Source organism: Tasmannia lanceolata, unplaced genomic scaffold (genome assembly GCF_043159265.1).
Source record: "Tasmannia lanceolata isolate RefF3 unplaced genomic scaffold, GAP_Taslan_0.1 ptg000018l, whole genome shotgun sequence".
NCBI classification, from domain to species: Eukaryota; Viridiplantae; Streptophyta; class Magnoliopsida; order Canellales; family Winteraceae; genus Tasmannia; species Tasmannia lanceolata.
Window position 1 is genome coordinate 31,973,336 of NW_027518695.1, and position 25,144 is coordinate 31,998,479.

At 40.2% G+C, this 25,144-nt stretch overlaps 2 protein-coding genes across 2 annotated transcripts; one reads left to right on the forward strand and one right to left on the reverse strand.

Moving 5' to 3' along the window:
* Positions 1-2,260: 2,260 nt before the first annotated feature.
* On the forward strand, positions 2,261-3,715 carry LOC143850291 (uncharacterized). Its single transcript, XM_077359549.1, has 3 exons — positions 2,261-2,441; positions 2,550-2,729; positions 3,279-3,715. The coding sequence occupies exons 1-3, from the start codon at positions 2,261-2,263 to the stop codon at positions 3,713-3,715; spliced, it is 798 nt and encodes a 265-aa protein (XP_077215664.1).
* A 19,397-nt stretch (positions 3,716-23,112) lies between these two features.
* LOC143850292 (uncharacterized) lies at positions 23,113-23,598 on the reverse strand. The gene has a single exon (XM_077359550.1). It carries the CDS (start codon positions 23,596-23,598, stop codon positions 23,113-23,115), a length of 486 nt encoding a protein of 161 aa, XP_077215665.1.
* Positions 23,599-25,144: the final 1,546 nt, after the last annotated feature.

Sequence of the window (25,144 nt, forward strand, 5' to 3'; positions counted from 1 at the left end):
GATTGAGTCTAGGATAGCGGTTCTAGATGGTTAGGCATCGTAGTTTTAGAACATGTCATCGAACTACGTTGACTCCGATTCTTCCCAAGGCCGGGATATGTAGAGCAGCTGGGATGGACGGCCATCTTGGTCCGAGTCAGGTCGCATTAGAGTTAAGACTCATTTTGTCCAGTCATGTATAGAATTGAAGTGTGTGTTTTGCTGTGTTTTCTTACTTTCATGTACAGATCCTATACCTTTAGCTGTAGCATGCATGTGTTTGCACACCTGAACTCAGAAACCAATTAGGTATGACACTCATAACCTATGTATTCTTAGGCGACACTTATTTCATTTATTTTAGGTGTGCTTATTATTCATCTCCGAGACATGCATGCTTAGATAGACGTTTTCTCGGAGATATTCATTCCCATTTCATATGACTTTCGCCCAAAACTCTTCAAAATTATTAAATAAATGGCATAAGAGACCAGGTGTTTGCACTTGGGCGGATGAGGTGCTCTTTCGACCTTCCGAATTCGTAACCAGGCACAAACCCTCTTTTTATAATCTCTGGTTATCCGTTGCAACAGAGCATAGTATGGGATCCTTGGCCCACTTCCTTGGATGGCGACTCTTCTTTGTTTAAGGTACGCCTCGAATCTGGGGCTAGTCCCCGAATCGAGAGGTATCTCACCTTTTATATCGCCACTCATGCTGTGAGAGGCACTTCTTTCGAGAGTTTCTTGGTAGAGCTCTCCATTCACGTAGATGATCCAGTGAGACTCGCGTGGGGGCACGTCTCTCGCCGCCTCTCTCGGATCGGGGTCCACACAGCTCATTATGCCTTGGTGGATTGTAATAAGAAAATTGTGAATTTTGAGATCCCTGGAGGGGAGAAATTTTATTTTGAAGGGAGTGGGGCACGCCCTACTCCAGTTGTTTTGTCTGCTATGCAAGCTTACCGATTGCTTAGACAAGGCTGTGAAGCCTTCCTAGCATCGGTAGTTGATGTGAATCACAGTGATGTAAAAATTGAAGATATTTCAGTGGTTAGAGATTTTGTTGATGTTTTTCCTGAAGACCTTCCAGGTCAACCCCCAGCTAGAGATGTAGAGTTTACTTTTGATTTAGATCCTAGTACAACACCTATCTCTAAGGCCCTGTATCGTATGACACCAGTGGAAATGAAAGAATTGAATACTCAGTTAGAAAAACTGTTAGAGAAGGGTTTTGTGCGACCCAGCGTTTCACCGTGGGGAGCACCAGTTTTGTTTGTAAAGAAGAAAGATGGAAGTATGAGATCATGCATAGACTATAGAGAGTTGAACAAAGTTACAATAAAGAATACATATCCACTACCGCGGATAGATGATTTGTTTGACCAGTTGTAGGGGGCATGTGTGTTCTCAAAGATCGATCTTCGATCAGGTTACCATCAATTAAGAATTAAATCGGAAGATGTCCCAAAGACGGCTTTTCGTACTCGGTATGGGCATTACGAGTTTCTAGTCATGCCCTTTGGATTAACCAATGCCACGGGAGCTTTCATGGACCTAATGAACTGGGTGTTTAGACCATTATTAGATAAGTTTGTGGTTGTATTCATTGATGATATTCTGGTGTACTCTAAAAATCATTCAGAACATGAGCAGCATTTAAGGATTGTCTTAGAAACCCTGAGGAAGGAGAAGCTTTTCAGAAAATTCAAGAAGTGAGAGTTTTGGCTTGACTCGATATCTTTCCTTGGGCATGTAATATCCAAGGAAAGAATTTTTGTGGATCCAAAGAAGATTGAAGCAGTGGTAGATTGGAATAGACTGAACAATGTGGCTGAAGTTCGAATTTTGTTGGTTGAGCGGGGTATTATCGTAGATTCGTGGAAGACTTTTCACGTATCACAGCTCCCTTGACTCGCTTGACCCGAAAAGGAATTAAGTTTGCTTGGTCAGAAGAATGTGAGAAGAGTTTCCTGGATTTGAAGCAAAGACTAGTTACTACTCCCATCCTAACTTTGCCTGTCAACAGAGTAGGATTCACCATTTATAGCGATGCTTCAAAGAAAGGACTCGGTTGTGTATTGATGCAGAACGGGAAGGTTATAGCCTACGCCTCCCATCAGTTGAGACCGTATGAGGAAAATTATCCAACCCATGATTTGGAGTTAGCGGCTGTGGTCTTCGCCTTAAAAATTTTGAGGCATTATCTATATGGGGAACGGTGTGACATATATACTGATCACAAAAGTTAGAAATATATCTTCACACAAAAAGAGTTGAATATGAGACAAAGGCGTTGGTTGGAGCTTTTGAAGGACTACAACTTGACCATAAGTTATCTCCCTGGTAAGGCCAACGTGGTAGCTGATGCTCTTAGTCGGGAGTCGAAATTCAATTTGGCAGCTTTGATTACATCTCAGAAAAGCATCTCAGAAGATATGCGAAGAGCAGAAATGAAGATTCGTGGGTGAAGTTTTGGAGTTCAGATCTCCGCAGTTCAACTCCAACCCACATTACAGGAAAGGATTCGAATTGCACAAGATTCTGATCCTGACTTGTGTAAGATCAAAGGTAAATTAGATGAAGGAAAGGAATCAGAATTTCCTGTTCACCAGGACGGCACCCTGAGATTTGGCCACCGCATATGTGTTCCTGACAATGCGGAATTAAAGAGGGAAATTATGAAAGAAGCTCACAGCACAAGCTATTCGGTGCATCCTGGAAGTACAAAGATGTGCATGGACTTAAAAGGTAACTTTTGGTGGAGTAATATGAAAAGAGAGATAGCCCAATTTATATCGCAATGCTTAACCTGTTAGGTAGTCAAGGCCGAACATCAGAGACCAGCGGGAACGTTGTAACCACTTTCCATTCCTGAATGGAAGTGGGAGAAGATTACTATGGACTTTGTGACAGCTCTACCTCGTACACCCTCAAGAATGATACCGTGTGGGTGATAGTGGATAGATTAACGAAATCAGCCCATTTCATACCAATTAAGATAGGCCTGACACCTGAAAATCTTGCTAAGCTGTATGTGGATCAAATAGTTAAGTATCATGGGGTGCCTGTGACCATCGTGTCTGACAGAGACACTCGTTTTGTATCTCGATTTTGGAACAGTGTGCATTCAGCAATGGGAACTTAACTCAAGTTTAGTACAACATTTCATCCCCAGACGGATGGTCAGTCCGAAAGGACAATTCATATATTGGGAGATATGCTCAGGACGTGTGTGATTGATTTGAAAAGTGCGTGGGACAGCCATCTTTCTTTGGTGGAATTTTTGTATAACAATAGTTATCAAGCCAGTATCAGCTTTTGAAGCTTTGTATGGGAGGAAGTGGAGATCACACATATGCTGGGATGATGTGGGTGAGAGGAAACTTTTACACCCTGAGTTGGTACAGCAAACTGTGGACATAGTGCAAGTAATTCGTGAGCGCTTTCACGCTGCACAAAGTAGACAGAAGAGCTATGCTGACAATAGAAGAAGAGAATTGAAATTTGAAGTTGGGGATAATGTGTTATTGAAAGTGTCACCCACTAAAGGTGTGATGCGATTCGGAGTCAAAGGGAAGCTTAGCCCAAGATTTGTAGTACCCTACGAAATTCTGGAAAAGATTGGGAAAGTGGCGTATAGACTTGCCCTTGCCACCATCCTTGTCGGGAGTCTAGAATGTATTCCATCTCTCGATGTTACGAAAGTATATCGCAGACCCCAATCATGTCATTGACATAGCACCTTTGAAATTGAGAGTTGATCTGTCTTTTAAGGAGCAACCAATACGTATTGTTGATCGTAAGGACAAGTTCCCAGGCGACGGACTATACCCTATGTGAAGGTCCAGTTGCAAAATCATTCAGAATAAGAAGCCACCTAGGAACTAGAAGAAAAGATGAAAGCCAAATACCCATTCTTATTTGACGATCAGGTACGCGATTAGTTAAATTTCGAGGTCGAAATTTTTGTAAGGGGGGTAGAATGTAAATACCCAAAACACCCCTAAATGAAAATTCATTTTCTCCTATTAAGGAGGGGCATTTTTGTCATCTAGTATTTTAGTTTCATTAGGGCTTCTTAAAGAAAGCCTACGAATACATCTTTTTGGAGTTTAACCAAACCCTAAACTCGTTATGTTCAGCCCCAAGAGAGGATTTTCGTGACAAAGAAAGAGGAGATTGAGTTTTGGAAGAAGAAAGCGAAGATCAAACTAAGAACTATGTTCTTTATTGATTTATGTTATTAGAAACCCAAAAATAAGAATTTTGTGATCTTAAAAAGATAAAAGCGAAGGTTTTATTTAATTTAATATGTGCCTTAGGACTGATCTCCGTTTCATTAGGATTCTTTTTGTTATAGAATCCTTAATGAGCCCAAGATCGGATTGTTTTGGTTTTTAAAAAAGTTTGTCTTGAACGGTCAAACCAAAAGGTTTAGATAATTTTTACAATAATTATATGTATCGATTTGAGCATGAAATTAGATTAATTGGATTCCTCTCGTCGATACGAATCCAACAGATCCGACCACTCGCGAATAGGAGTTAAAATGAGAAAGTTTGGTCCTGGAAATTCTGGTAAAATCGGGAACGAATATGGAATTATCATAAAGAAATTATGAAACTTTGAAAATTCATAACTTCTTCGTCTCTTGTTTGTTTTCGACGTTCTTATACCCTACGGACATGTCGGAAACGAGTGCTTTCTATTAAAAATAGTTTAAATTTTTTTTGGAGACTCTATACTGATGATAATTCAAAAATACTAAAATGAACCCTGGGACGGGTTGCCGATTCTTTTCCGAAGAGGCACTAAAGGGTATCTTGTGTCAGTAGGAGTATGTATATGCCTAATAGGGGTGAAATTAATGATGAAACTCATGAAAAATATTCATACTCTTGCTTGTAGGTAATTAAGGTAAATTTGAAAATGAAAGTATTCGTCATTGGAGGTACGTAATTTCGTACCACTTTAGTGATATGATTTGCCATTGAATATATGCTTTTATGATTTGTAGTTCTCTAATATCTGAATATGGTAAACCTATGATACCCTTAGTCTTTGATTTGGCTCGTGCATGCTTATCCGTTATTGAACACAATCTATTAAGTTTTGTACTCATTGATAGCCTACGATTTTCGCATTGAATATGTGACCCTTTTGATATAAGAACATTTTGATTGTTATATACCTAACTATTCTGAAAAATCTTGTGGAACCAACGTGGACTACAACTTTTGGAGCTTTGTATGTACCTTTGGACTTTGTGTATATGTGGACACCTTTTATGAGGCTTAGGTATATATGTGAACTATAAGGGCTCGCACTAGGGGTTCTACGTTGGCTTTTGGATCCCATCAGTGGGTGCTATACGCTGACCCTGTCGACAGGTATATGAACTTAGAAACTAGTTTCGAACCGCGGGCAGTCGGATAAAATAACATGCTTTTTGGGCTAAGCCTATGACCTTTGGGTGATTTCGTACCTTTCTGATCGCTTTCAGTGATCTCTTAAGACGTTATGACCTCTCTTATTGAGACCCTCTTTGATGCGAAACTTTGAAATATCAATTTGAAGCTTTGCTTCTCAGTTATTGTATTTGTATCAGTTACCTCATATGTAGTGTTTTCCATCTTCGTTTACCTATTGACCCTCTCTATATAGCATGCTTTTGACCCCACTTTTGTGGTGCGTATTTATGTATGGACCTTTTCAGCTGACAGTGGTCTATCATTTTTTAGACATTGACCCTCGTGGAGCGGACGAGGGAGCGCAGGTGTGATTTAGTGACTACCAGCTTTAGTTGATTCTTTTAGTTTCATTAGACAGTAAGTATTGTTTAGACATTATTGAGACTATGTTATTTTATTTCATTATTGGCTACTGAGGAGAGTGAGAGAAAGATTAAATATTTGACTATTTGGATTATTTATGCAATTGTGGACCTCTATGGATATTATGATATGAATGGTTTTGTTATCTCTTTGTTATCCTTGTATACTTGTAAGGTTTCCTTGCAGGTGTACGGCGTTGTCATGTTCCCAGGTATTATGTGTGCGACTTGGGGCGTGACAATAGGGAAGAGAGATAAAGAGAGGGAAGGAGAAGGAGAAAGAGGGTTTCATCTTTGGGTCCCTTCTGGGGGTTTCTTCTTGGGTTTCTTTGGGATTTTTTCTTGGGTTATTCTCTTGTACGATCTTGGGTTCTTCTGCAAGGAAAGGGTTGCGGGTTTTGGGTTTGTGATTAATCCATTGTAATCCTTATATATTGTTTTTCTCATAGTGGAAGATCGTGTTTCTAGCCCGTGGAGTAGGCTTTGCCGAACCATTTAAATCTTGATGTTCATCTTGTGGCTTGGTTTATTTTACTTTTCGTTTAATTTGTGCACGATCAGATCGGATTGCCCGGCAGATTTTTTCAACAATGGAGCCGTGCCGTCAGAATCTCCTTAGCCATGGAAGCATCAATCTGAGGGGTTTAAGTTTCTATAACTGTAGCCAGGCTAATTAAAAAAGAAATAGAAAGGAGTTCATGATTCAAAATTTTCTATCTGATTAGCCGTTGCTCATTTATTTAGACTTATTCTCACAAAAACTGCCATTGGAGTAGGTGTGATCAGATGGAGAGAGAGAGAGAACGCGATTGTCTCATTCTAGATAGAGAGAGAGAGAGTACATCATTGTCTCATTCTAGAGAAACAGAGAGCATACAAGAAATAAAACAACGCTCTCAAGACTTCAAGAGATTGAAAACGAATGCTCTTTTGAACATCATTCAGAGAGAGAGAGAGAGAGAGAGTTGGTTGATGACAAATCTGTCATGTCATTAATTGTTTGTAATTTGTATGCAGGGAAGATGACAAATCTGTCATGTCATTAGTTGTTTGTAATTTCTATGCATCAACCAGTTTTTACGCTTTCACGGTTTCACGCATCTTAGTTATTTCAAATACGAAACGCATCTTAGTTATTTCAAATACGAAGGTTTTAAATTTCGACCGAAATCTCAAATTTCGCAAAGCGCAAACTGATTGCATCATGTCCATTGAAGATATTTCATTGTTGGGGCTTTTACAAATGAAGTCTTCTACTTTGCTTTATTTGCAAAAAGAGTCTTTTAGTTCCACAATTTGCAAATAGAGTCATCACTTTTGGGTTGATTTTGCATATTATGTCATACCATCAATTTATAACCAAAATACCCAATTGTAGATTTTTTTTTCTCTTAAGAAGCCAAAAATGTCGTTGCATCTGAAAAGATGAAATTTATCTTTTAAAAAGACCAAAATACCCATGATGCTCACGGATATGCTTTGATAAGGCAGGTCACACCGACTCAACTCAAACTCATGCATCTGGTCGGGCCCACCAATTTGCCTTATGTTTTTTATGGGGTGGAGTCCATGTATAGGGTAGGGTTCATAATTTTACAGCTTATGTTGTGATAGGTTGGGCTCATTTTTTACGCATAGGCCAAGAATGCTATGATTGGGTAGGTCCTACGATCTCCACCCGAGCCCATGTATAGAGTAGGCCCGTAATTTGTCTTTTCATGTATAAGAATGCTAGTATACACAAAAGGAATTTTGGTCTTTTTATAAGGTACTTTGCCTTTTTAAATACAAGGACATTTTGGTCTTTTATGAGTAAAGAAATCTACCATTTGTAAAATTCATTCAAACGTTACGACTCTTTGCAAATTGTCGAACAAGAAGACTCTTTTTGCAAATAAAACAAAGTGGAAGACTTGTCTTGCAAAAACCCCTTCATTGTTTTGTAACAACGCTCGTTAGACAATTGGATTCTCCATTAAGAGATTTTAGACCATTTTGGTAGATGGAAAGGTACCAAATACTTCACCTTACTTGGGCAATATATGTAGTTGACATGCTACAAGCCTTCAAGTATATATTGCAAAATAAGTACGGTTTTCTTGTTAGACATTGAGATAGGGCCTTCTCAAAGGAGCAGTACAATGTCTAGATATTAATATTCTATTATCGAGATCTCCTCCAATTAAAGTCAAAATCTAAATGAATATCAAGGAAATTGTTACTTTGAAACATAATTTTAATGGACTTTTCATTAAATGTACATAAGTAGTCTTCCCCAATTGAATATATACGATGTTTGGATGATTTGGTTGAAGCAAAATCAATAATGTATGTAACATGGTTCTAATTTGTATGTATGTAACGATTTTTATGCTTTTACCCTTCATATTTAAACTTTAGAATTTCCAACTTCCAAAATCATATTCACCCTCCGTTTGGTTGCTCGGGGTGGCTCGGAAAGTAGTGGAATATGAGGTCAAAAGAAGTTGTAAGGGAGGAGACAAGCATTTTGAATTGTCTAGTATTGTCTCGGAGAATAGTGAAGCAGTGTTTGGCTGCACAGAATATGGTCGGAAAGTAGGAGAATAAGTAGGGGTGTCATTACCAATATAGGAATAGAGGAAAAAGAGAGGTAAGAGAGAAAGAGAGCATCATTCCCTAGAAAATTCAACCAAAATTCTTTAGTTTTGAAAAGATTTGCTTTTAGAGGGATAAGGAATCCACATCATCACACAAGTAATTATTAACATCTAAGGGCGCCCAATGCTATTTTGGAAACCAAACATAGAATGGCATGCCAAATCCCAACCAAATTCCGACGGCTACCGAGCTTTTCTACAACCTAACGAGGCAATTGAAAGAATGTTCATAATGAGTGTCTACAAAACCCTATGCTTCTGATCTTTTTCTAAGGAAGCACCTCGAAACTTACATCAATCCTTCAAAAAGATTCTTGATTAAAGGTGATTGAAAGCCAAGAAGAGTTGGATCTTGAAAACAGACGGTTGAATTTGGTGTCGTGAGACAGCTTGTCCTTATAAGTCTCCTGCAAAGCCAAGATATATCATAAGCATTGATTTACCAATAAATGCATCCTTTGCAAGTCTAAGAAAGAGATTATTAGCATACAAAACAATCACAATCACTCGGCCTTCACACAGAATCACTTTCATCTGGATTTTTATATGAAACGTTGTATGTTCATTTATCATTCAACTCTCACACTGCTACTCCCAAACGAGGATGCTTACTATTGCTTCCAATATGATAAATTCTAAAACTATAGGTATTCTAAGGCAATTGTTACTTTGAAATACAATTTTAATGAAAATTTCCTTGAATGCATGTGTTCACAACAAATTTCACATGCATGAAAAAAAGAATCACACAAAATGCATTGGGATCAAATTTCCCTCTTGATAGGGATCATACACTTCCGGCTCTATTCACCATTAATCACATTTGTTGACGAAAGAAAATACCACTGATTATCCATCAAGAGACTCCCTATCTAAATACAACTTTTTTATTAATTATGGATACAGTGGTAATGAACAGATAGTTGATAAGATGAAGATATTCAAATGTTCACTTTGTAAACCATTAAACCTCAGAGAATTTTGCACAAACAATAGACATGCAATACTCTTTTCAACCGATAGAGCTGTGCATTTTGTGAAGCTTCTACTTTCCACATTAGCATGTAGCTAGTTGAATACAACTCGTATGAAACCAATGGATGATACTATTTATGATGCTGGAACCTAACTCTTTCTCAAGCAAAGATAAACTTCAATGTTAAGGCATTCTCATGTGACTGATTCAACAACCATTTACACAAGCAAAAAATAGGCATAAGGAATAGCATAGTTACAGTGAGCTTTGGTCTGACCTGGATTAAATCCCATCGTTGCTACTTAGAAAAAACTTCAACAATGAAAAGATCCAATTCAAATGTATGATCGAGAGAGAAGGATACCTATCCTATGCTAATAAAACCATTTAAAATGCAAGTAAAGCCAAATATCCCAATTTCTTTCTCAAATGCCAGAATTGCTCACAATTAAATTCAATTGCTTAGATCCAATGCCCAACATTTATTGATTAGGGCACTAATCTACCTTCCTTGGATGGTTTTGCCTCAATTCAGTTTGTTTGTAGCTTAACTCAATAAGATGATAATTCCTTCGGATCACGCAACCGGTAATGGAATTTTGAAAAAAAGAAATGAGAATTCAGCCTAAAAAAATGTCTCTGCTTAGATCTGCTGATCCAAACCAAGAGCGGAATTGAGCAACAGAGATTGAACATTTCCTTGCATGATTCCTCTGCCTATTGTTTGTTCTTGTAGAAATTCAATCAAAACAAGATCAGAAGTTTCCTAATGAGAATTAATAGCATCAATTCCATAAATGAGCATGTACATGCAGTAAAAGCCAATCAAGAACAGAAATAGCGAGCAAATAAAACTTATTTTAGGTAAACGAAAAGGGAAATGTTATCCGCACTACTGTATTTTTATTAGGGCATTAAAAGTATGGAATGGCTCGCACCATAGGATGATCCAAACCGTCCATTAGATGGGCCACAGCCTAAATAGGTTGTGCCCCAAAAATTATTTCCATAGGTTCATCCTAACCCTCCGATCTATTGAGGGTTCGGATCAACCCTCTAACATTCAGATTGGAGGGTTAGGATCAACCTATGGAAATGGTTTTTGGGCCACAACCTATTTAGGTTGTGGTCCATCTAATGGACGGTTTGGATCATCCTATGATGCAGTCCATACCGTACTTTTAATACAGTGTGGAGTGCCCTCATCAAAATACAGTAGAGCTGATAACATTTCCCAAACGAAAATCCATTTCAAAGGTTGATGACAAGCGTGGAGACACCTTATCAGAGGAACAAATCAAAACCTCGCAGCCTCGAGGTATCGGATAGAAAAGGAAGAAGTTGAACTTTGGATCCAGTTCAATTTAGCTTCTTTCTTGAATGATTCTCCAACAAAACCAAATTTCCCTAAACTTTATCCGCCAAAGTTTCAAAATGAAAATTACATATCAGAAATGAAATTGGGTGGGAAGGCTCTATATAGCCCCCTATTACAACCGAATTAAAATTGGGTGGGAAGACTTTATCCTTCTCTTACATGCTTGCTGTCCTTTAGCTCTTTTCTTGCAATTAGAACAGTGAGAACAAATATAATCCATATACACATAAGTAACAAAGAAGTCCTTTCCGGCAATGGGTACACTTCAAAAAATTCGCCAAGTAGTGCTCTAGCTTCTTTGGTAAGTAACCAGAGGTTCTCAACCCTTTCTTCTTCAATCATTTGCCTATTCATTGTCCAAACATGGTCAACATCTTCCATTTTCAGATTGCTATGCTCTTGCTCAATGCCACTTTTCATCTAATCTTCAAGATTTATGCTTGGAGCTAGCACTTGTCCACTAGTGTCAAGCACATTTTCCTCTAACTTCTTCCTTGAGAGAGTGATTATGCCTTTACCATTTTCACTTGCACTAAATCTCTTTCCATTTTTGAAGAAACTAAAACAAATTTCTTATCATCAACATGGAATGTGTCGGTGTTGGAAAATCCATCATAGATTGCCCGCCTATCATATTGCCACGGCCGTCCTAAAAGGAGATGGGATGCATCAATGGTTATGATATCACACCACACATTGTCTTCATATATTTCCCAAAGAAAAGGAAACCAAACATTGGCTAGAAACTTGTACCTAATCCGAGTCATTAACCTAAACCATAGAATATGGAGAAGGATGTGGAACTACTTGTAAGCCGAGCCGGTAGACTGCATCTTTGGCCACCACATTGTTGCAACTTCCCGAGTCGATTATCACCTTACATAGCAGCCCGTTGATGGTACATTTAGTGCTGAAAATGTTGTGGCGAAGCGGCTCTTCATGCCTTTGCTTGGGAGTCAAGTAGACTCGCCTTGTCACCAAGCTTTGCCCAATCTCAATGGTTCCCAATATATAAGTTTTCTCGGCATCTTGTTGCATCTCGGGGTCTTGTCACTCATCATCTTCAACCAAAAGAACCCCATCTTCTTGTACTAGCATTTGTTGGCATTGCTTAGGGCAGTCCCTAAGGTAATGTCCATAAGAACCACAACCATGGCATCTCACTTGTGGCCTTCTAGTGGAAGTTTAACCTTGGGTAGCTTGAGAACGTGTGAAAGGGCAATGAACACTCGTAGAAGTGGCTCAAACAGCGGCGTGGACAGCAGCTTGTGGCTTTGTAGTAGCAAAGGATGTGGAGACAACTGGTTTTGGAACATGAGAAACCGTCCAATATTCAATGGGCTGCGAAACAGCCCTATGTGCCCGCTTCTTTTGAGTTTCTTCAACTACTTGTGCCTTAACAAAGACCGCGTTGACGTTATGTAACTCGTGTATTTCAAGTTGGTCAAGAATAGATGGCCTTAATCCCTCCATATACCTCGCTACCAATTGGTCTTGTGTTTCTTTCAATCAGTTTCTCACCACTAGTTTGTAGAATTCATCCATGCACTCAGCTACAGTTTTCTTTCCTTGAACCAACTTTTGGAGCTTTGTATAAAAAATTTGATGATAGTTGAAAGGAAAGAACTCATTGCGTAGTTCTTTCTTCAACTCAAGCTATGTGTCAATAGGTGGGTCCTCAAGTTCCATTCGCCATTACTTCAATGCTGACCACCATCCGGCAACTCTACCTAGGAATCGGAATGTCACAAGTGGCACTTGTTTATCCCTAGGAACTCCCTTACGCTTGAAAATTTCCTCCACGACACTTATCCAATCTAACAATTCTTCGGCTTCAAGACTACCATAAAATTCAGAAATTTCCACTTTTATTCCGGCCTCCCATCGCCGGTCATCTCGTGGCAGTGCATTTGGCCTTGGAGCAGGTCTCCTCGGCCCCCTTTCCTCATACTCATCTGACTCCCCTTCTTGAGAATCATTCCCATCTCTAGAACGAGATCTAGACGTTGTTCTTGCCATCCTATCAATTTTTTGGTTCATACTTCGCATCTCTAAAAGCAATTGCTGCATCATATGTTCCATAGATGAATGCCTTTCTGTGTTTCCGAATTGGATTCGGAACCGGATGCATTAAGGTTTCAAAGAAATATCAGCGACAATAGCAAGTATTCCAGGTATATCAAGTTCCAACTAAAATGGCAGCAACTATCACAAAACTCTGCAACTCTGCTCAACACACTGCAAGAAAATTGAGAAGCCCCACAAGCCTGCTCTGATACCACTTTTGATGCAGTGGTAATGAACAGAAAGTTAATAAGATGAAGATTTTCAAATGTCCACTTTGTACACAATTAAACCTCAGAGAATTTTGCACAAACAATAGGCAAGCAATACTCTTTTCAACCAATAGAGCTGTGCATTTTGTCAAGCATCTACTATCCACATTAGCATGTCGCTAGTTGAATACGACTCGTGTGAAACCAATGGATGATACTATTTATGATGCAGGAACTTAACTCTTTACCCCCTCAGGAACGAGGCCGAAGCTGCATTCAGAGGAGTCCAACTTCCCGTAAAAGTCCACGATTTCTTAATACTTTCCTTGACCTCAGTCCCCGTCCCATCTATCTGAAGGGAGTGAATCCAATTGCCTCTCGTTCTCGCACTAGCAATACCATGAAAATGCACCGTATTCTTATCACCTTCTTTAAGTCACCTGATTCCAGACTTCTAGCTCCAGGTAATCTCTTCATGCGAAATCAAACTATTAGTTCCTCCTTGAGTTTCCCTGCCTCGTCCACCTCGCCTTCCTCTGCCCTATTTTCTTCCACTTTCGATTTCACCTCCGTAATTTTACTTTGTAGCCAATTTTTTTTTTTTTTTTTTTTTTTTTTAAGTTGACATAATTCATTAGTACTCAAGAAGCATTTGGGACCAGAGGACCCATCCTGCATTACAGGTGATTAACACATCTATTGGCACAGGCATGCTTGAAACCAATGCAGAATAAGATAAAAAACCAAAACTATCCCTTTCCTCTCATCACTAGCATGCCTTCTTGACATTATCCATTGCATTTTAAAAAAATTTCATCCCATACCCTTTTCCGAACCTCATTTTTCTTGACTAATCGCGGTAAGAGAGACTCCCAAAGTGTCTCCACTAGCGAAAGACCATGGTCTCTCAAGCTAATGCGGAGCTCAACATTATTTCAACTCAACTAGGGCCAGGAGTTACCTGCGCAAAGACTGACCCCTACGACCATTCATTCTAACAATTAACTTACCCCCAACCTATAAAATTGAAACCAGAATCACAATTTCCATCACCTCGGTACTAATTTCTTGGTTTTCTGCAACCGTTTCCTTCCCAACCTACCTCTAACAATCAAATCAATCAGAAGCATCGTGTCTAAAGAATCTACCACCAGAGGTCGGATACACTGCTTCACAACTAACGAATTCTCCTTAAATAGGATCTTTGGAAAAACCATACACGCTCCTTGAAACAAAACAACTCAGCAACCTCTTAAGGGAGATCCTTTAATCTCATGATCCAGGTTCTGTTTCAGCCTCCTTGACTCTTTCTATCTTATCATCTGCGACTCTGGCTTGCATTGTAAAGAACATTTCTCTCGTCTTGCCTAGATCCTCCTGATAAGAGACCCCAAACACACCACTAATTGCTAAGAAATCATTAAAATCCTCCAATTCTGGATCCTCAAGGGTCAACGATACCAAAACACCCTTTCCTTTGTCATGTCTACTGAACTCAACAAACAACACTAATCGCTGACCATCTGCCAACTCAGGGATACCTCGCCCCAGACCCGGGTCAGCACCGAGGGTCTCGCACCTAATTTCCAGACTTGAGATCGCCAGATGTTTCTCCTCTTCCCACAAACTCCTTCGGGTTCGCCTTTCCTTTTCTAAAATCTCGTTGAAAGTGGGTAAATTACGAAGGCGCGTGTGAAGTTCTTCCTCACTATTCAGGGTGGCCTTGGAAGGAGGCAATCCCGAGCTTTGACTGACTGCTGCACTTTCTTTCGTCCATTGCTTCTTAAGAGGAGAAAGCAACACCTCACCAGGGGTAAGCGATTCCTTCCTCGCAAGCTTTTCATTATATTTAAGGTTTTTTAGGAGGTCAAGGCCTCCATCCACCAAAGTAATTTCACCCCTATTTGCACTAATTGTATCCTCAGAGAGATCATTTCCATGTATACTTGAACTAGGCGAATTGTGCAGGGTTCGTGAGAAATGGTGATTTTCATACTGAAGATTTTTCTTTCTAACATCCTTCTTTCGATACAGACACTCAATCTTCCTGTGAAGTCCTGATAGACCGCCACGGGTAGCCAAGATGCGAGCGTCCTGCCCGAGAAATCTTCTGAATATGTATATACCCGAACATGTACCCTTTACATCGGAGCTCTTGCCCACCCTGAGGAACCTATATTTTAATTTTAGAGCCTTCAGCTCCTTCGCCGATGTTAAGCTAAAAAAGTCCACCACATCTTTTCTACCCACATTTCCTTTTAAGCCACGTGGAGCTGCCAATACTGACTTTGGTGCTATCCTTACATTAGGCAGATTCACAGGTCCCCTCAGCTTAGCCTTTCTACTTTCTAACGAGACAGGGACAATCACAAAGGGGCCAGGAGGGCAATTCAAAATTTGAAATGGGGTCCATCGGCTCCGATCCGCGCACAGTGGCCACTACCACCTTTTCCGATGAGCAGACCGCCGCCGTTGAACCTTTATTAGTGGGAATCTGATCGGATCCCTCAAAAAAGGTCAAATTGTCTTTACTACTGGATTCTCCCACCACCAACATTGTCAGAGAATTTATACTATCCTCAAATACCACCTTAACTCCCACCAAGTAAATGGTGGATTCTACCCTTAAATTAATGGAGTAAGGGATGGATTTCCACAAAAGGGATATCACCAGGGCGGAAGCAAAGGCCAAACAATGAGTGTGATTCCCAAAAAGCTGGGTCTCAAGAACCTGACCCAGACGTAAACCAAGAATCTCCACCGTGGCAGAAGACCATGCATGAAGTGGAATGTCATAAAACCGCAACCGAATTGTTCTAGCCCCTATATTATATGCCGGGAACCAGGGCTTGAGAGAAGAAAGATATGCCCCAAAAGCCTCCCCTCCTCGTCGGAGAATAGAGGTAGCTTGGACCTCAAAGTCAAAGCGAAAAATGATGTCCACTGTGCTAATAGTGAAGGGCTTTTCCAATTCCGGAAGGCCCCAAAACTTTTTGGCCCAAGCCCAAACATCTTCTAAGAACCAGGGGCCAGATTTCAAACTCCTAATAAGACAGCTCTTAAGATTTCTTTTTCTTTCTTCCACCACAGAAGCTGGAACATCTAGGCCTCGATCCTCGTCGTGAATGGCGACTTGAACCTTTTTGGGTCTCCAAACTAAGTTAGGGTTCTCTCTATTTCGAGGATCCAAGCATCTTCTGCATAAGGTGCGAGAGCCAAGGTTTTTATAATCACATTTTGAGCACAACCAGTCACTCCCACTCGAGAAAGGCCTACGATTTGAATCCACAGCTCTTCGGTCATGAGCCTTCCTAGCTCCAAACTCCTCCCCTTGGTGTCCCAATCTTCCATACTTCCCAAAGAACCCGCATGCGATCTAGGTGGGGGCCATTGAGGCCATTGGGGCCTTTCTGAGTTGGCTTCTTGCCCAAATGAAAACAAGGATCTTCGGCAGCATGGATTAAAAGTCCCAAGGGATTCAAACACTTCCATAACAAGGTAGCCTCCATCTAGGCACGACAGAAAAGGCTCTGAAAATCGCTCAAGGTTAGATGCACACACACAGAAAAATTTGAACGGTTGCTGAAACATCGAAACTCCCAGAGGGATATTCCGGCGGCTTCTGAAGACGTCCCTGATAGTCATTTTTCTTAACTCCCACAAACCAAATCCTAGTTAACATGAGGGTAGTCTTTGTTGCCTCCTCCTCTGTTTTTTTTTTCTCTCCATAATTTTCTTCTTCTTCTTTGTAGCCAATTTTTTCTCTCATTAGTATGCTTCTGATGATCCCTTTTCCATTCTTTAAGTTTTTTCTTAACATAACGAAGTTTCGAAAATATGACAACATCTGATGGGCCCTCTACCAAACGCTCTCCACGCTCCCAACCTCTCTTCCATTTTAGGGATCTCGAGCCAAGCGATTTCAAAACGACAAGGAGACGAACCCCACGATTCCAATTGAGGGTCAAGGATGACGGGGCAATGGTCAGATATAGAGTGGTCGCAAGCTACCGCACTGCAGGGTAAATCTCCAACCAACTCGGACAAAATAGAAATCTATCAATCCTGCTTCCGCTGTTACCTCTCTCCCAGGTGAAATTTCCCCCAGCTTGGGGAAGATCTATCAGCTCCCAATTTGCTATGAAATTGGAAAAAGCAATCATATTAGAATTGGATCTAGAGCATCCAACACGCTCACCAATCCATCAAATTTCTTTAAAGTCCCCCAATGCACCATGGATGACCCTACTTTCTTCCCACAACTTCTAACTCCTCCCACAGATTTCTTTTATCACACCTCAGTATTGGACCACACACCTGTAAAAGTCTACAAAGATTTATTACTAAAATTTTCAGAACTACAGACAAGGAGAAAGAACCGGTCCATGAGTCCATCACCTCATACATATTTCCATCCCATGACACCAAAATGCCTCCTGAAGCACCCCTCGCATCTAAAGTGATAAAATCCCAATGAGCTTGAATCCCAAATCCTTTCAAGATTGTCCTATTAAATGATGGCAACTTTGTTTCTTGCAGACACATAATGTTCGGCTTATACCTGTTCACCACCATTTTTACATGGGTTCTCTTTTCCATAGAACCCAGTCCGTTCACATTCCACGATAAAATCTTCATTTCTTACATCTATTCCGGTGAAGTTTCCCTTTGGAGCTTTTCTGATCTCCCACAACTAGCTGATCCTTAACTTCCAAGCTTTTTGGTTCTGGACTGGCACAATTTACATCAGATTTCTTAAATTCATATCCCTTAATTCTGCTTTTCTGATTAATTCTCTTAACCCTTCTTCAAGGCTGATAAAGACAAACCCCAGCACCTTACCCATCGAAACGACATGATTGGCAAAAATTTCGAGTAAGTCTGGATCGAAACTATGCCAGTCAAGCAATAACAGATTTTCCTGTTCTACCACAGCTAGACAGACAATCAGACTCTATGCAGTCTACCGAATTCTTCCTATCTAATCTGCATTCACTATATTCGATAATCCACCCTGATGAATGACTCTGATCTTCCCTGGAGTCTTCAACCAATATCGGATCCTTAGGGTATTGGTCTGAGAGATCTTTGAGAGAGTTCTCAAATGGAATACTTTGCCTTTTATGAAATCTTGCATCCTGCAATATACTAGCAAAAGGCCAAAATCCATATAATAAATTGCTTTGGGAACTGCACGTACCAGAGCATTGCATCTCCAACTCGAGTGCCACAGGGAAGAGTCGCTGAGTACAGTCCGACAATCCTCCACCATTTAATCTCCCTGTTCCTCCTGAAAGAGCCACCGAGGAAATCAAGACGAGTGACCGATCTGAGACTCGAGTGAGGCAAAGACCATGATTTGGAGCAGAGAACTTGAACCCCACATCACAGACATAATCAGGAAAAGAATAGAGAGGAAAATTGCTCCCAATCCACTCTATCATCCTGAGGAATAGGAGTCGACACTGCGAATCTCACAACCGGTCCCCCACTTTTGAATTTGCAATTCGACTCCAATGATTCCCAGCCCTTTCACCTACTACATCAAAGGTTCTCCGTTCTTGCATGCTGAAATTCTGGAAGAATAGGAGCGGGCCAGAGAGCGGGCTCAATAAACTAAGTCCACAATCGTTGGAATCAAAGGGCTCATCAATTGTACATACATGGGCGAGGGAATCATATGGTGGAGTAAGAAGCTTGGGCCCAAAAAACTTGCTAATACCCTCTGTTCTTTATCGCTATCTGAGGAAAGGGATTGCTAGCGTCCATCGCGTAGCGTCCATCGCAGATGGTCAGTTGCATGTCAGACCAGCCACACAGGCTCACTTTACAGCAGCTTTTGTCTTCATTCATGAGGTGGCTCATCTGACATGCAACAGACCATCTGCGATGGACGCTAGCAAATCCCCTGAGGAAAAGATAGACTCATCCGACGATAGTACAGCTGGCTCGCATCTCCCTCGACAGTATATCTCCATGAAATGTTTGCTACCAGCTGTCGGCAATCAATATCATGATTGACGTCCCCAGCTGTCACTGTTTGAAAATCAAAACGATTGGATTCCAGAAACTCATTGCTAACAAGCACCAAAGGCCTGTTATGTTGCGCCAAAACGCTATCCTGCACCATCTTCAACCTTCATCTTTCTACCTCGCCGCTACGCATTCCAACAATTCAAGTCCCTGGTTTCAACCCCATCTTTGACGATTTATTTCCCCCTACAGACGACCTAGCTTCCCTTTGCACTACAACCCAATACATTGTCTCATCGATTGCCACCGGAATTTAATCCTCGCGGAGCCACGGGTGACACCGATAGTACTAGCCTCCCTTCCCCGCTGCCCCTTCCACCCTCACAAGATGAATCTGTTGCTAGCACTCTTCCAATCCGACTCCCAACCCTACTAAAAATCTCCACCATCCATGCTTGGGGTGGGATGCCTTTGATCGACCACCAGGATTCCAACAGCGTGTAAGTACCCAAAATACCGCCACTTCCAAATTTGTCCCCCTCTATTAAAGAGGGCCGTTCTTTTCTTCAAGTAAGTCTCATTGATTAGGGTTTCTTCAAGAAACCTATAAATACATCTTTTGGCGTGTGCTTTTGGAGACTAAACAACCCTAAACGAATTGCTCAAGCCAAAGAGAGAATTCTCGCCTAGAAGAAGACCCCGATTTGGAAACCGAAAACGTGATTCAAGGTAAGTCATGTGCCTTAAAGATAATTTATGTGTGTTAAAGAACCTTAAAATGGGAATTTGGAGAATTAGAAGAAGATATCCGATGTTTGACTCTGTTTTGGATGAAATTACGTTAGATCTTGGAATCCTTAGGGTTTATTTCGTTTAGAAACCCTAACAGAATCAGAAGAAGATATCCGATGTTTGACTCTGTTTTGGATGAAATTACGTTAGATCTTGGAATCCTTAGGGTTTATTTTGTTTAGAAACCCTAACGAAACCAAGATCGAATCGTTATAACTATAGACTTGAAGTTTTAGGAGATTTTGACCTAAAAGTGTAAATTACATCACAATAATTGGTTGTAGCGATTCGGAGCATGAAATTGGATTTGATGGATTCCCCTCTTCACAAGGAATCCATAGGATCTGACCTCGTGCGATTTGGAGTCTGAAGGAAGAAGAAATGTATTTTTGAAGTTTCGAGAAAATCGAGTAAGAATTTGGAATTCTCACAGAAAACCCAATCCCCCCGATTAAGGGTGTTCGGACGTCCGAAGGTGGTCTTGGACGCCGAATTCGGGCGCCCGAACATAAGTGAACTGAAACCTGAAAGTTGGATTTTCTTTCGGATGTTTTCAGAGACGCCCGAAGGGGGCTCCCAAAGGAGGTGTTCCGACGCCTGAAGACTTAGGTCGGGCGCTCGAACTCACTAGAATTCGTAAAATGTTTTGAAATTCTAGAGCTTCAGTTTATTGTTTGCGCCTGCTTCCTAGGGCCCTTAATTGAAAAAGATGATTTGTATGGACTAGGTGATTGGCACTTTGGATGGATTTGAAAGGAAGAACATACGTTATTGAAGTACGTAATAACATACTACTTTGGGTGATTCTCAACCTGAATTGCTTCGACCTATTGTTGCTTTTGAGACTTTATATTTGTATTGTGCCTCTTTGAAATTGCTAGGGTCTAGCATGCCTTTTTCTAACCCTATGGAATCCTACAACTTTAGTATTTGCCATTGTTCAATTTATCGCTCAGCTATTGCTTGATTTCTTTTACTTGTAATATGAGACTTTGAAACTCTATTGAGAATCTCCGATCAGCTATGTTTTGGATCCTTTTGACACTATTTGTTTTGTACTTTGGATTCATTATCTGAACACTTCCGTGGAGGCTTAGGTTATTTTGATACCCCACGTTAGGGTTGTACATTGGATTTCTTACACCCACCGTGGGGGTAGTACACTAGATTTTTAGCTCGTAAGTGAGATAAAATGTTGGCCTGTCGACAATATCACGTCTTCTGGACCAAGCCGATGATTCCAAAGTGGATTTGTATTATGGAAATCTTTTGGCTCTGACTATTGTTTTGGTACAGTTTAGTTTCTATTGCACCTCTATGCAGTATTCTGTTTTGATATGCACCTTCGATTATTGTTGCACACACTATTTTTGATTGAGACTTCAGTATTCAGTTATGACTATATCTATTGACCTTTGAGCCTCAACATGCTTAGACCTACACTTAGAATAGTATGTTATTATGTATAGAGCTTTTCAGCTGACTGCAGTTTATAATATTTTCAGATTTTGATCCTCGTGAGGCGAACGAGGAAGAGGAAGCTTAGTTTTGGAATCATAGGAGCTCGGAGATTTAGTTAGCTTTTTTGCTTTTATTTCAGATCAAGTATTTTGGAAAAGTTCTAAAAGAACGTTTATGATTATTTGTTTTTGTTAGGTTATGGGGAGTGTTGAGATCTGGATTTGACTATGTTAATTATTCATTATCGGAGACTTTGCTATTTTAGTTATGGAATGCCAAGTATAATTCTGTTAGTGCTTTGTAGCCTTGTATGCATGTGGGATTTATCTTACAGGTGTACGGTGCTGTCATGGCCTGCACCAAGGGTGTGGATTGGGGCATGACATAGCGCCTCAGCCTCCATAGAATACCACAACTCTACTTCTTCAAAGGGAGAATCTCCAATCTCCACCCAAGAACTCAAGAGCTCAACAGAGTTGATTTCTAGAGGTAGAATGACAATGGCCTCTCTGGCTTTTAGTTACTATTTCCTCTCCACAACCACACTATTCCATAGCCCATTTCTTGATCCTATCCCAATCATCTATAGTGCTCTCTTTTAACCTTCCCCATATCCCTCTCTCCATTCCAGGGATAGATGATAATTCGATTTTTTCAGTCCAGCAATCCTCCTCATGATATTGTAACTCATCCTTATCTATAACTAGTACTCCTCCTCATCTCCTCTGTTAATATCCTCGTCTGGATTTTCATCCGATTCCTCAGAAGAGTTAATAGGTTTAGCTTCTTCTCCAATCCGTTCTATTACCCCAGTTTGCTCTTCCCTTATACTTGTTGGATCCCTGTCATCCATCCTCTCTTACTCTTCTGAATCTCCCACTAACCGTTCTCACCTTCATCTGGAACAATGTCGACTTGTCCTCCTCTTCCGAATCTCTGCGACCACCGATCGTTTCTTCCGAACCGATCAAACCACCGTCAGTTCCTCTCCTCTCAAATGAACATTAAACCACCATTGGTTCCTCCTCTTCATATACCCTTGAAAGCTGAAACCCCACAGCAATACCCACTTAATTTGTGTAATCTTTCACACTTCTTTGTTTTAATTATGGCACGCCTCTCGTTAGGCACTACCATGTTTTTAATTATTGGACAATTTTTCTATTATATTTTCTTAGAGAATTGATACGTGCACTATGTGGCGTGCCATTGGAAGGGGTGATGATGGGGTGAGCCAGCTATTAGATCCGATTGATATGTTAAGTTGGTTGTGTTAGTGGGGTCAGTTTTGCATGTAAGTGGGGTTGTATTTGAAATGTGGCAACTGGCAGTAGTTTGCATGTTAGCAATTAGTTGCATGTCAGTAGGTTTGAATGTTAGTGGGCTTGACTTAAGGTAGGGTATGGAAACGTGCAAGCAGTTAAGTAGTTTGTAGGTTGGTAACAGGTACTTTTAGCCCATGCTTGTGATGTATTTAGCTTTCAATGGAAATAAAATAAAGAATTCTGTTATGGCTGAAACTTCTTGAGAAGTTTAGGAGGAATTGGTTCTCCTCGAATTGAACCTCAGGCGTTTTCTTCTCTTCAACATCTCACCATAGGTGGCAAGAGGGGCGGACGTAACAAGAATACAATTAAATCCTCAGAACACATAGCAAACATAGTATTTCCATTTATATAAAACAATATAAAACTCATGTAATAAAAGAAAAACAATACTCGCCCAACAAAACTCCAAAAAGAACAGAGAGAATCATAAGAAGAAAAAACCAAAAGATCAATTAGACTCACATATGTCCCTCTTTCATCTTGTCTCAGCTTCTGACAATCCCATCATCCTCTTCAAACTGGGAAATCTAAGAGGAGGATTAGACAACCCTAATGGGTTTTCCTCATTTAGATGTTCCTCCACCATATCCTTCACAGATCTCAAAGATAATGGGTGAAAACTCACACCCCATTCAGCAACAAACCCTCTTACTAGATCCAACCTCTCAACCTCCCCAATCTCTCTCCACCTATTCTTCACTTCCCCTTCCCTCAAATGAAGGTACTTGCATAAATCTTCAAAAAGCAGTTCTCTGCTCTTCTTCATGGCCTCCTTTCTCTGAGACAAAATGGGTTTCATCTTTCCCATCTTTTCTGCTAGATCGGATGTAAGATCTGCATCATTGAGGCTAGTGCGGCAGAGATGGGTTCTTGAACTGTTTTTTAGGGGAAGGGTAATTAGGGTTAGGGTTGGGGTTTTGTGGAGGATTTGAGGGGAACAGAGAGGTACTGTGAGGGACATATTGTTGATTTTGTTGGTGGGTTGCGGAAGATTTCAGCAACAAATGGGTTTTTATTTTGTGGGTCGTTTGTTGTTGGGATTTGGAGTAGAGAAGATGAGAGAATATCAGAAGGGAATAAAACAGAGCTTGTGAAACCGAATGGTGTCCTAAGGGGTTGGGGGAAAGGATAGTTTGTAAAAATAACCCTATGGCTTTAATTAATTACGAAGATACCTGGATCCAGACAGTCCGATGGACTATTCGGATCCGAAGTTAAATGGAGGTGACATACACAGACTACTATGATCTATGGATATATTTCTGATCCGGATCATATGATCCGAAATAATTACGAATCCGATTAGGACAACTATTTTTATTGTTTTATGAAAATACCCTTCAATTTTTATAGCAGTAAGTATTATTTCAAGGGTAATTTAGTAAAAATATGCCATATGGCATATCCATTTTTCAAGTAATTTCTATTTTCAGCCACTTCTTTTCCTTCTCTATCCATTGAGTATTAAGTCTCCACCCTGATGTATCGTGCCACTGCAACTCGCCCTCGCCTTCATTTGAGAATTTCAACTGTCTACAACTTAAGTAGGACCTCCTAGGACACTCCAATGGATGGTCCGATTTGAAATGGATGGTGATCGAGAAAAGAGAAATAGGATCCCAAGAACAATCCAAATCCGATGGAAAGGGAATTGAATGGGTCGTGACTGAAAGATAGGTGGATCCGTTGCCACCCCTATAACTATAGCATGTTTGAAGGGTGTTTTGTACCCTACACCCTGTTTGGTTTGCAGGAATTTTTTCAAAAAGCTTGGAAAGGAAAAATATTTCAAAAAAATTCTACTTTTTTGGGCACTAAAAAATATAAGTTGAGCTACCCTATTCAATTTGTACATAGAGGGACCTTTAATTTATGAAAAGATCTGTCTAAATCAACCATAATCATTTTTACTTTTTCTTTTTTTAAAATGAAAGGCAATTTATTGCTAAAAGAGAAGATGGTCAATAAGGAGCAAAACCAAAAAAATAGAAGCGAGTAAAGCTCAAAACAATAACAAAAGATGTCAAGGTGGAAGGGAGTCAAATAGCTCCAAATATTCCATATGGACTCCTACCACAATATTGGCAGAAGTGGATCCGTTGCCACCCCTATAACTATAGCATGTTTGAAGGGTGTTTTGTACCCTACACCCTGTTTGGTTTGCAGGAATTTTTTCAAAAAGCTTGGAAAGGAAAAATATTTCAAAAAATTCTACTTTTTTGGGCACTAAAAAGTATAAGTTGAGCTACCCTATTCAATTTGTACATAGAGGGACCTTTAATTTATGAAAAGATCTGTCTAAATCAACCATAATCATTTTTACTTTTTCTTTTTTTTAAATGAAAGGCAATTTATTGCTAAAAGAGAAGATGGTCAATAAGGAGCAAAACCAAAAAAATAGAAGCGAGTAAAGCTCAAAACAATAACAAAAGATATCAAGGTGGAAGGGAGTCAAATAGCTCCAAATATTCCATAGAGACTCCTACCACAATATTGGCAGAAGTGGA

Bases quoted from the DNA above. Each gene is read 5' to 3' on its own strand.
- LOC143850291 (XM_077359549.1), top strand. From the start codon at position 2,261: ATGAGACAAAGGCGTTGGTTGGAGCTTTTGAAGGACTACAACTTGACC. The intron at 2,442-2,549 runs GTGGGTGAAGTT...GTAAGATCAAAG, and splicing joins AAGAGCAGAAATGAAGATTC to GTAAATTAGATGAAGGAAAG. The intron at 2,730-3,278 runs GTAACTTTTGGT...GTATAACAATAG, and splicing joins GATGTGCATGGACTTAAAAG to TTATCAAGCCAGTATCAGCT.
- LOC143850292 (XM_077359550.1), bottom strand. From the start codon at position 23,598: ATGTCCCTCACAGTACCTCTCTGTTCCCCTCAAATCCTCCACAAAACC.